This window comes from Lingula anatina, chromosome 1, assembly GCF_051362555.1.
Source record: "Lingula anatina isolate TDL-2025a chromosome 1, LinAna3.0, whole genome shotgun sequence".
NCBI lineage: Eukaryota > Metazoa > Brachiopoda > Lingulata > Lingulida > Lingulidae > Lingula > Lingula anatina.
In genome coordinates, this window is record NC_141767.1 from 24,878,624 (window position 1) to 24,891,385 (window position 12,762).

Here is a 12,762-nt window from a genome sequence, read left to right on the forward strand (position 1 = left end):
GTTTTTCATAAGGAGTTATTTAAACATTTGAAATGTTTTTAAATATAAAAATTGGTTAATCATTAAATAAAAAAATGGATATTTCCTAGGTCGAACTTATGTCGGGGATTTCCGTCGCAAATTGACGTCACAAGACGCCATGATAGTTTGAGCAGAAGGTGTACTCACCTGGCAGGCGAATATATTCAAGCAATTAACCATTTACAACATGTATTTGTTACGTTTTCGAGTAACGAGGCACTTGACGGTAGTGGGACTCCTTATAGGTAGAAGTGATTCTTGTAGGTAACGTCAGAAAGGAAAGAAAAACGCATTAACAAGTGTTACACGCCAGGTGCCTTTTCTGGTGTGGGAAATCCCAAAGGTACGATACACGGAAAGAAACCGAAACAAGAACTTGCCATCAGGATCGACTTGCAGTAGAGCAAAATGTGATAGTAAACATACAACCTCAACAATATTTGATTGCATGCGTGTAGTTTTTTTTCACTTTCATAATATTTCTTCAAAACCAAGTTACAGTAGGAAGTGCACAATATATATTGCATTGTTGAGTTTTTTGTCATTTACTTGAGAACTGACATTCACAATGGGTGATCCACATACTCGCCGCAGTGCTGCCGTCAACAGGTTACGTAGTCAGCTTCGTAAGAAGAGAGAGTCACTGGCAGATCAATTTGACTTCAAGATGTTCATGATATTTCACTTCAAGGACAAGGTATAGTTAAAATTTTTTTGATAGATTCATTATACCTGTACAAACTTGAATGCTGTTTTTTCCAGCTTTTCTGTTGACTTCAGGCTCAAAGCCTTGGGTAGACTTGGTGGTATAATAATTGAGCCTGTTACTTGTTGCATCTGGCCTTGAAAAATGTCCCCTTCCCCATGGATGTTCTAGACATTGTGATGACTTGCTGGGGTAGACTGGTATTTCCCCTAAAATGCTACAAAACTAATCCTTTCCTGGTCAGAAAACTTGAAAAGACCTGTTGGGGGGTCCTGGTCGGAAGGCCTGAAAAGGCCTATGTGAATTGGTTACTTTTAAATAACTATGCTTTCAATATTTCTTAATCAGTCATCTTGAAATTTGGCAATTTAATACAGCAGAGAACATGCAAGCCAAAACTGTGCTGGGTCCATGCTAAATGTGGAGTTGACTTTCGGGTCAGAAATTTGGATTAAACTTTGCAGCAAAAATAATACTTTTATCTTCTTTTATGTGTTTGTAGGTTATATTAATAAATATTTTTTTATAATTGAAAGATGATAATTTTTATTAAATTTTTATGCATTATGTCTGCATTGAATATCACTGGAGCTGCCGAGCACCATGAAATTTAACTCAAAGGTAAAAAATTTAATAGAAAAAATGCAAGATTGATAATTACACTAGTGGTACGACAACTAAATATTGGATTTTTTAAAGAACATTTTAGAGTACATTTACATCGATGTTTTCTATTAACAGTGAAAATTTCAAGCCATTGCAGTGAAAAATATAGATGTCATAACACACATCATTTTCAGTGTTATGTGCAAAAGTAATAGGATTCCCCAGGTGATGACTTGACCAACTTTTGTGATCAGGAAAGGGTTAAAGTACAAAAACTAAAGACAGCCATGAATAGAGTATAATCTGTGACAAACTCTTCAACTAAACATTATTGATAAGTAGAAAAGTGGTACTGAGTACATGTCCTTTAATGACTCACAACCATCACATTCTGTGTGGGGAAGATGATGTCATAGTCAATTTTGCTGCAGTCAAGAGTTGTATCTCTTAATTCATGAAATTTTAAAAACGGACATTTGTATGATCCATTTGCTAACTTTTGAATTAAGTTGATCAAAAATGTTTAACTATAAATTGCATTCCACTTGATGTCACCTTATCATTTAACAATCTATGTATGAATGTTTGATAGATCATTGAATTACATCACAGTTAGGATTTATCCACAAGTCACAGTATTTTAAATTTAAGATTTTATAACAACACTTTCTTTTGTTATTTATTTGTAGAAGAAAAAACCTGCTGTGTTTGAGATGGCTGAAGTTGTTCCTGTTATGACAAATAACTACGAAGAAAGTATTTTGAGAGGGGTAAAGGTAAGTTTCCCTTGAAAAGTTGTGAATTGTATTTAAAAAGCCAAACCTGGCTCTATCGTTGAATTTGATACATTTTCCCATTAGATGAGATTTAGGGAATATTTTAATTATTCATTTATTTATTCTTTTTTTCAGGAAGAAGGTTATTCATATGAAAGCTCAATTGAACTCTTGGAGAAGGATGTTGTCCAATTGCATTCTCCAAGGTGGCAGTCCATGAGAAAAGTAAGTCATAAATTCTCGCAAATCAAGCCCCATGTCATTAATAATTGTCCAAATAACTTCAATGCTCATTGTTCAGGCCCCCATTTTACAGAGAATCTCAAATTCGTAGGTGACTAGCTCAGGCTCAGTGACCTTGCTAGGTCCACTACGCTGCAGTAGACTGGGATTGTTTCACAAAAAATCTAAAGTCTTTACCTCGTTTGGTTGTGGTGGTCAATGCGTACAAAAAACTCTTTAAAAAAAGGGGGTGTAAAAATCCCTAAAGTTTCACAAAATAGGATGTTTTACATCCTCTTTTGGACAATGGTTTATCAACAATCCGCCAAAACATAAAGTGTGTTTTTGAACCTTACTGATAAATTTAACTTCAATACAACTTCAAAGTAACAGTAAAACATTAGCTTGTCTTGGTATCCTGCCATCAGACATAAGAAATATAAACAAACCCGTGATTGGCTGGGTGAAGTTGCAATTTATTTTGTATTTGAAAATTCAATAAATTTCAGTACTATTCAAGGATATTATAACACAATATCTTGAAGGAGGTATGTTCTTTCCAAATTTTTGTTGATTATGCTCTGATTTACTGAGTTTTAGTTAAGCTTGCTGACTTAAGACACTTCCTGAGGAGGCTAGGCTTCATTGACTAACAGCTAAGAAAAAAGTAGCCTTTTAGATTTTTTGTGAAACAAGACTTTAATAGTGATGCATGGACTTAATTATGTGGTAATTTTGGACGGCCTGTACCCCCAATCCTGGGAAAAGCCCTGTTATATAGTATTGATTAAAAAGAAAAGTAAGTTAGCTGAAAAGATGTGAATCAATTTCCAATTCAAAGGAAACATATTAATTTCGGTTTGGTTACTGGAGTGAAAGTAAAATAACATTACATGCTTTCATTAGGATGTCTTAGGATGTACAACTGAGATGGACTTTTTCCTCTGGCCAAGGAATGATCTTCAAAGCATTCAGTGCTTACTGTTCTCAAGATGGAAGGGAGAAAATGACTTGGCTTTCAAACCACTTAAGGTAAGTCTTCATATAGTGATCTTTTTTTATGTAAAAATAAGTTAGTTTTATATGTTTATATTAGCTTTTATAACTTAAAATAAACATATGATAAAAGCTATCCAGTCATGGCCCATACCACCTCACCAAGTTACAATCCATTTTCCCCTTTAGAATATATGAGTTGCAATGTGGTGTATCACACAAAGTGCCTACCTCACAAGAAGTTTTGTACCAACACCCACTTGTGTACATTTGATAACTATAGTCATTTATTTCTCCAGGTTGACTTTATATTTGAGTGCATAGAATATGAGAAGCAGCTGCTACGTCTAGTATCTGGAAAAGAGAAGACTGGCCTAATCATCAGCAACCCATCACAATCCATGTTTTTATTTGTAGATAGATACCCTGTGGAGGTAAACAACTTTCTTTTTTGTCCTTTTTTTTCTCAGTTTGTATTATAGATGGTAGTAGTCTGCTGTATTGTAATCCAAGTGAACACATCAGCATCAATGGCTGTTCCTCATACATTTACAACATTGATTATATTAAGTGAAGTATTGGATTGGATTGAGTTTAAAAGAATTTATTTTGTAATTTGTATTTAATTTGTTTAAGAAAAAGACTGAAGTTATGTATACATTCACATATTAAGAAATATGTATTTTTTGCAAAGGGAACATTTTTTCTTCTCTCTAACTCTTTGATTTTATTTTTATTTTCAGACGCAAAAGAATAAAGCAATAGTTTTCAAGTTGTCCAGTGCTTGTCTTTATTTACCTCAGGTGTGTACATGTTTAGTTCAAGTGTTTTCCATTTTGATTTACACTCTGGATGATTTTAACATTTTACTTTTATAATAGTGTTTATTTGTTTAAGAAAGATGTGGAAGCTGGGGCAGTAACAGCAATTTTTTATCTGATAAAATTGTTTTTTAAGTATTTGTTACAAATGCTCCTCATGGTGGGGCTCGTCATGATCCAAGCATGATCAACCAATCTCCTCTAGAAAAAGCCGAAAAGACATTTATAATTATAGCTATTTAGCAACAATAAGTGGCTACCTCTTTATATAAATTGTTTATATTTCATGTTAGAACATGTAACTTAGTGTGAAATGTTTTGTATTCCAGGACCAATTGACCCACTGGGGACCAGGAGCTGTAGGCGAAATCATGGAACCTTACTTGTCATGACACATGCCAATATTGTGGACTTTCTTTGGTTTAGACTTAATGTCCAATGAGTACAGTGCACACATTTTAAAGGGACTTAGTTAAAATAAAAAAAGTGCAAGGCTTTGTGGAAGTTACATCAGTTACATTATAAACAGGCCATTTACATGTATGTGAGGACTTTAACTGCTCATGTGTGGCAACAAATGTAATTGTTTAATAATATATACAATTTTGTATATAGGGATGCACCTTCTTTCTATGAGTTGTAAGCATAATGCCATTGTTGTACTATGAGTGTATTTAAGGACTATTGCCAGATGTTTAAAGTGTAAATTGGACAGATTTAACTTTTCAGAAGAATAGAAAAAAAAGCAGGAAAGGCTTCCAATTCAATTGTTGATTGTTGCCTTGGTTTGAGATCCAGAAACTGAATGGATAGTTCAGATATTACAAATATATATATATATATACTTGAGCTAACATGCTCATTGTCATTAAGGTGCTAAGTTAACAAAATTGTAGGGAATAAGGACTTTAATCAAGTTCCTGCAGTTTCAGTCATAGGGAGTTACTATGATACACTACATTCCACATTAAGTTTCTGGTGCTCTTTGCAAATTTGTGTATTCTCATTGGTGTTCTTGGAATCTATATAATTTTAGAAAAGATATTCATGAAAGCCTTATGTATAGTAGAACGCACAGGCAGTCGATTAATGACAAATGAGTAATGTTTTGAATGAAGTGATTTTCAAAAGTCATCAAGTTTGACTCTAAAACTAGAATTCATTCATTAGTAAATTGATGTGTAAAGTATGTTACATTGCAGCATAATTCTTCATTTTTAAAATGGGTGTCATTTTGTTTTCATTTAACAGTTACTTTGTGTGGGATGCTATTTCTGTTGTGATGAAAACGGTCACTATATGCGTCATTTCAAGTTAATTTCCGTCGTAGAAATTTACAAAATGGATGGACTTAAAAAGGCCAAACTGATAATAGTGGACTGTTGAACATGCACCAAAAGATTTAAAAAAAAAATGAAATGTGCCTTTTTTAGTATAAGCAACCTAGTATGTTTATAGACATAATCTGAAATATTTCTTTGAATTTAAAATTTGCAATTATTTCTATAGCATTGATAATTATTTTGTAAGAATGACATTGACACCAAATGTTTTTGTCCACAGATGGATGACTTGATTTTTTTTCAACCTAAAGTCAAGTAGAACAACTGGACAACAAGCTGAAAAAAAGAAAAGGTATAGTTAATTTAGATGGATTTTTTCTACATGGAAATTTGTAAAATTAAAATTATCATGTCATTTATTATTTAAAACTACATGTAGATCATGAGGGTTCTGTCATATTTTTTCCTGCTTCAATTATTTTGACTGGTATTTCACTTATGATGTAATAGAGTATATACATCTGTTAAAATTTGTTTTTAATCAGAAATTGGTCAAGTATTTGCTTTGATCACTGTATTTATTTAAAGTTTTTTCATAACCATGATTTTTTTGGAAAAGTTTTACTGGAATTGTACATGCTGTTGATTCTTTAGTCCATGTTATCAAAAGTATTTGTATATATTGTGAATCACTAATAAAATGTACAGATAATGATTGTAATATTTTAGATGGTATGCAAAGGTCATGTTTCAGAAGTCATGGGGGGTTTATTACTTTAAATAACTCTCCTTACAAGATTGAAGTATCATCTATCGTTATTTTTTTAACCTAAGAAATGCAAAAACCTAAGCTACACCATCTAATGGTAATAAGAAGTGAATGTTAAGATATACAGTGTGATGCCAAAAAGAAACACTTAGACAAGTTCACATTGTACAGATGCTGTAACACTTGGCCTTACCAGTGTTACTGAAAATCCTATTATAATTTCTAAACTGATTCCCAATAAAGATAACAATTATGTAACAATTATGTGAGGAAGACATGACAGTGACATACCATTTGATTTTCGTAACTTGAAATGCCTTTACTCAAGCCTTCAAAAATGTACTGTAGGTCTCTGTTCGAGTTGTCAGTAGAATTTTATTTTGATAGAATGAAGCAAAAATAAATTTTTACCTGGGATGTAGAAGCTGTTTTGACAATGGAAGATAGACAACAATATGAATTATAGAATTTTTGTTTTCTTTTTGCGTTTTTATTCATGATTAATTCCAAAAAAAGTACCATATTAAGCAATAGCAGGCACAGAATTTACTCTAGAACGAAAGTAGAGAGGGAACACAATGAACGGATTATTTCTCACGCCTTGCGCAAAGTATGTTGATAAAATTACAAAACAAAACGGTGCAGAAAAATGAAATTTATTTTTCGCTTCATCTAACCGATCAAAAAGATTCCAAGCCATACATAAGTGTGCGCTTGTGATGAAACCTCATCCTGCTCATCTACCACACTAGGCACATTGGTTGGTGAGTGAATACGTCACATCCGCCATCAACAATGGCGTAAGCGTGAAACACATTTCGGCCACCTGTTGAAGCACTTTTACTTCACCCTTTTTGAAGGCATTGCTGGTATTTACAAAGGTAAGAAATCAATTAGATGATACAACTTTTATATTTTTTCATAGTATTTCTTGATTTGGATTCTTTACTTTTTTGTGCCACACTGTAAATCGCCCCCCTCCCCCGTCTCTCCCGTCTCTCTCTCTCTCTCTCTCTCTCTGGTTTAGTGACTGGACCTGCTTAGTTTCAGGTGCCAAGGATTTTTAAGAAAAAGCGGGGAAATAGGCAGGGTTACATTGAGTGCCAGGGAGGAACCTAAAGTAAAAACTAGTAAATTAAAGGGGCAAGACTTTTAAGCACGTAGCCAGCAATTTCAAAGAGGGTTGGGGTGTCTTTTTCTGATAAAATGGGCCTTTTACTATAAAACCTTTATGTAGCTAGGTCAAAGTTTTCCAGAGCGAACCCTTTCCCGACAAAAAGATCGGTTAGTTTGAACCTCCCCCCCCTTGCTTTTATGTGGGTCGACCGAGGATCCACAGATTTGTTAGCCCGCAGACTAACTTGTCTTGAATGCCCTCTAATTTAAAGATATATAGAAGGTTGCTATTGTGAAAATTTTGAGTTTTTAAGTGGTAATATTGTTGCAGGAGGTCTAGGTTCACAGTAAAAGCTGTAAGAATAAGAAAAAGAATGGATGAGACAACATTTTACTGAATTGGTGTGTAAGGCACGTATAAATGTATTACATCCTTTCCTGGGTTTAAATCTTTGCTATTTTACGATCCAAGGAAATGGAAAAGGGGCGGGGGGGGGGGGGGGGGGGGGGGGGGAGGGGGGGTAAAATGTGCTCTGACCATTGTTAGCCTTCATTGGAACAATACTAGTATTGAACATGATGGGACTGTGTAAAGCTTTAGAATCTGCATGTGGTGTTGTACTACTTGATATTTTGGTTGTGTAAATTGAGAAGGTGTTTGAAGTGCATACTAAGAAGAAAAGTCGCAGAACCGGTTTCTCTCTGTATTCACCACAAAGACATATATAGGTATGTTGACAAGCTGGCATCCCCCCAACTTGCTGCTCACAGCTGCAAGAAAACGTTACTGCTGTTGTGGCCATCGGGTAGATGAGGTTTTTTTACAGCATGGTAAATTAAGCATGACCAGCCAACTGTACATTACCCACACCTTTATGATGACATAGGGTAGGTGGGGTGGTGGGTGAAAAAGAGGATAGTCATATACAAAGATGGAAACTGAGGGAGGGGGGGAAGGGACTAGAACTTGTTTAACTATATGGTTAACACTATTATGTGTTTTAGCACAAAGGTCTTTTAAGATCCACTTGTTACAATAAAGAAGAATAAAAATTGTTAAGTGGAAAAACTTGTTTTCTAATGTAGTCACTGGCTCCAGACACAGAGTGCATACAGTGCAATATGGATGTGAAGTCAACTGGAAAATCAAACATTAAAAAGTAGAACTGTGTTTTCTTTTTTTTGTTGACTTTTGAAGTATGGTCTGGAGACAGGGGACTTAAAGCTGGGGATTTTTAAACATATAAGTGTATTGCAGAAAATAGTGTTGCTTGCTCAGATTTGATAATGAAAAGTATGCATGCTTATTGAGCTACTTTCATGGAAAATAAATGACAAAAAAACATTTTGATATACCATGTAGTTTACAAAAATTACCTGTTCTAAATTTGGTTTGGACTAAAATTGCATCTTCACTTATGATACATCTTTCAACTCTGTTTACTAAAAACTTAAGATGATTTTGAACTGTTTTTTAAGGATAAATGTGGTGGGAGTTTGTTGTCTTTACCCTTGTAAATAATAAGACTGGTTGTGCAGAGATTAAATAAATCCTCTGCGGAGAATATTGCATGAATTTCTTTTCATTCTGTGGTAGGGAATCACATCTATCATTTATGACAGTTTTACAAAGTCTGAATTCAAGGAGAGGGTAGACCCATTCCACTCAGCCCTTTTGCTGCATGCATTTAAAAACCTGTTTTGCAAGATCGTTTTTTGTTGGACATATTTCAAGTTGATTTTTTTCATTGCTCTGTATTAAATTCGTAAAAGTGGCAGAATATATCTTTTCTACATCCAGGGACTTTGAATAGGAGCATATCAGATAATGCTGAATTTAGATCACCTTTAGATATCTTTTTATGGAGTATGCTTAATTGTCTATAGGCTAAATAGATTGCATGAGAAACATCGAAATTTTCATGATCAAGGTTAGTATTAAGTCATCTGTCAAATTGTAGCTAGGTATTAACATTCGTACAGTAAGGAGAAGATTGTACTAGTAATAGTTTCCCTTCACAGGTGTTATAACAGTATATATTTGAACAACATGGGTTTCTTTATCTTGTAGAACAAGGTAAATGGAATGCACTATCTGTGGAGTGTGGGGTCATCTTTAAGTCATGCCCCTTAGATGGACACATGATAGTATGCCGTACAAACCTTGCTTATTTACTATCTGAGCATAGTGCTTTAGGGTGTCACCAGCTGTTAGGCACAGTGTGTAGTTGATTACTTTTTTTATAAATATTTAAAAGAATTATATAGGACTTAGGTATTTGATATATATGTTTAGTATTCAGGAGAGGTGGTTTTGTTTCAAATTCAGTAAATCTGTCAAATAAATTATCATGATCATGATTGTTTATTTTATTTTGTCTGAAAATGGTTTAAATCTTGAAAATGGTAAATGCTGTTACAGTTTTCAAGGGAAGATGTATTTAGTGGTTTATTTATCCATTTTTTTGTATCTATAACTTATAACTGAAGTACCAATGGCAGCAGTAACATAAGACTCTGAAAATGTTGTGTCCTCCTTACTGGGACTGGTACTGGTCTTTTGTGTTTCATTTTTGTCTGCGGTCAGCCTTAGTGTCATTCCAAGTCCAGTGTTAGATTCAGATAATGTAATAATATAGTTGATTGAACAAGACAGCTCATTTTTATTATTTAACAAAAACTGAAAGCCATGTGAACAAATGATGACAAAAGAAATCTCTGGTCAATAAGGTTGTAATATCATTTGCTCCTAGACAGTACAGAGTAGGCATGTTAATTGATATAATAAATTGATTTCTTTGTTCGTACATGACAGGCAATCAATACAGTTCATAGAGTGACACTCTATTAGACTGTTCTGCTCAGGATAGCTTTTTGTAAAAGCCTAAGAGGGATGGTTACTTATTTCCCCATATACTGTAGTTATTGAAGGTAAGGAGGAGGTGACAAGGTTGTGTTATAACTAATCTTAATCTTGCAATTATAATTAAGATTGTTGATATGACATGGTAGATGGAGATCATTTGTAAAATTGCCTGTCGAAAGAAGTTCAGAACTGATAGATCAGTGTTCCTCATTTCATTTCTGATGAACTTAAAAGGTGCTGGTCAGGTTACTGGAAAATTTTCTATCAATAAGATCTGTGATTTTCAAGGGACATTGCCAAGATTTTGTTGTGAATTGATCATTTCTTGTTTGACTGGAGTTTTCTACATACCAAGTTAGTTCAGCTTCTGTAGCAACTGTGGTCTATCAAAAACCAACTAATGAATACCAAAACCCCTTAATGTGAAGAAATTGGCAGTTTTAGAATAGCAATTCATTAATTTCATGTTATAGCATTTCATTATGTTTTGCCTAGCAAAACAAACTACTTTCTTCACTAGCACAAGGTTTTATATTATTTTTATTGGCTGGAGTTTTTGTTAGTTATTTTATAAAAAAATTGTCATTTTACTTAAAATTAGATATTATTTGGAAGTAGGAATTAAAAGCTTGGAAGTAGTTGAACATTAAGTATAAAAACAGTCCATTAAAATTATTTTTCCATTGAGAGCACTGGGTCATTTCAAGTGAAGACTCATTTAAGTTCAGTTGTATTGGTGCAATCTCGATCTCTCCATCTAGTATAAACACACCTTTTATGAGGTTAAGTACCACATTACAAACTTGTGCTTATCTTTGCTTGACATCTTCACTTTTCCCTGCCCAGAGTGCTTTTACAGCCTGTGTCGACTTTAAATGCGCGTTTGCTTCTTTACAAATCAACCAAGTTCCAATTAAAACAGCTATGTCTTGTTGTATAACCGAGCAGGACTGAATAGGATGAGAGAAATGGTATCTGAGGGAAGGAGAGTGTGTAATGCAGCCGGACACTATTTAAACCTTACAGAGTATTTTCAGTTCTGTCTCCAGGGTGTGCAGATAGTGCTTGATAGTTTAACAGCTACCTTGATTGGAAAATGTTGGATTATATCACCTTTAGAGAATTAGAAGCTTAGATTGTTTAGTTGTGAAGGCAAGTTGTTTGAATCTAGACAGCCTGGTGAATGTTAGCTTGGACTTCAAACCTCTTCGGTAGGCTGTTTTTCAATATTTTTCTGTATATTGTATAGTTTAAAATGATATAAAAATATTGTTAAGTGCAATTAATATGTTTTTTCCATTCTCTTGTAATATTTAATATTTTCTTACTCCAAAATGTGTGACAGGGTTCCTAGCACATTTATCAAACATGTTTTTAAAGACATAACAATAGCACAGTTGGCATAAAGGGAATATTACATCATTGATGTAACAGTACTTTTATTTTATGTTTCAAGCCATATACTTACAGAAACAAAACATGTTTGACCACTGTTTCCAGAGTTCAGTAAAACCGGAAATGTTTTTATTGAATCTTAAGACAATCGTCACTCTGTGTATGAGTGATGAGTCAATCACAAAACAAAATTACTATATATATGGTGGGCTCATCATGCACTGGTCAAAAATATCATATTTCTTTTTTATGTTCACGATTTACAAAAAAAGGAATCAGGTTGAATTCTACTTGTTTGTTTTTTTCAGTTGAAAGTCTCTGATTAGGCCATTGTGAGTGAGCATCAGAGATTACAGAGAGAAAACAAGCAGTCCAGAGGTAAGAAACCAGATTTCATTTATTGATCTCAACACACCCCTGTTTGTTGCTAGTGTTCAACTTTTCGTTCTCTACAATAATAATTCTACACAGCATAATCTCTGCTAGGATTATCAAGCATAATACAGCACTCCATAGCGTAAATTAAAGGAATCCTATAACACATGAAGAGTCAGAATAGCATTACACCTAGTAAAAACATACACTGCAGAAAGGATTACAAAAGTGCCTGATGGCTTTTAGTGCATGCATTTTATGGTTATTTCTCAGAGTAATATGAAGTGCTTTATGTCTGTCATATTTATGTGAAGTAATGTGAACCTACATTGTGTCTGTTCTTTTGGCTGTGATATATGATATAAGACCTCAGTAGTAGTAGTATTATGGATGATTGGGTTTTTACACCTGATGTTCTTATGTAATGGAGGGAGTGAAAGTCTTCTGAAAGTAATGGAAGAAAATAGATTACAGCTAGGATTGCTTTGGACATATGTGGTCTACATCTGTATTGCTTGTATTTATATCAACTACGTGTGTGGTTCCAATCAGTTCTATTTAAAACAAATACATGTTTTGATGTTTTATCATCAGTCAAACTGCAAAAACTATGACATAATAGTTCATGAATGTTTGCCAAAAGCCCCAGTTTAGTTTTTAGACAACACATGAAATAAAATATTGATACAAAATACATGAAAATATTTTTGATGCTAGAAAGATGTTTGATACAGAATATTTTGATCTGCAATAAAGTGGTATAGCACAACTGTATCAGGTAGGAACTATGGAATGCCAGACAGTGGCCTT

General features: G+C 33.9%; 2 protein-coding genes across 12 annotated transcripts in view; both read left to right on the top strand.

Moving 5' to 3' along the window:
- The first annotated feature begins 109 nt into the window (after positions 1 to 109).
- LOC106160645 (uncharacterized protein C6orf62 homolog) lies at positions 110 to 6,146 on the top strand. Its single transcript, XM_013537302.2, has 7 exons — positions 110 to 718; positions 2,023 to 2,109; positions 2,245 to 2,334; positions 3,238 to 3,363; positions 3,627 to 3,761; positions 4,071 to 4,130; positions 4,478 to 6,146. Exons 1-7 carry the CDS (start codon positions 590 to 592, stop codon positions 4,538 to 4,540), a joined length of 690 nt encoding a protein of 229 aa, XP_013392756.1. The 5' UTR covers positions 110 to 589; the 3' UTR covers positions 4,541 to 6,146.
- A 795-nt stretch (positions 6,147 to 6,941) lies between these two features.
- LOC106160634 (uncharacterized) overlaps positions 6,942 to 12,762 on the top strand; it is a 30,498-nt gene continuing 24,677 nt past the window's right edge. For 9 of the 11 annotated variants that reach the window (XR_015332177.1, XR_015332178.1, XR_015332179.1 and 6 more), the window contains exons 1-2: positions 6,943 to 7,081; positions 11,886 to 11,955. The gene's annotated coding sequence lies outside the window, so the exon portion shown is untranslated. Of the gene's footprint in view, positions 7,082 to 11,885; positions 11,956 to 12,762 lie in introns of all 11 variants that reach the window. The other 2 variants (XM_087002457.1, XM_087002452.1) reach the window with 2 other exon arrangements.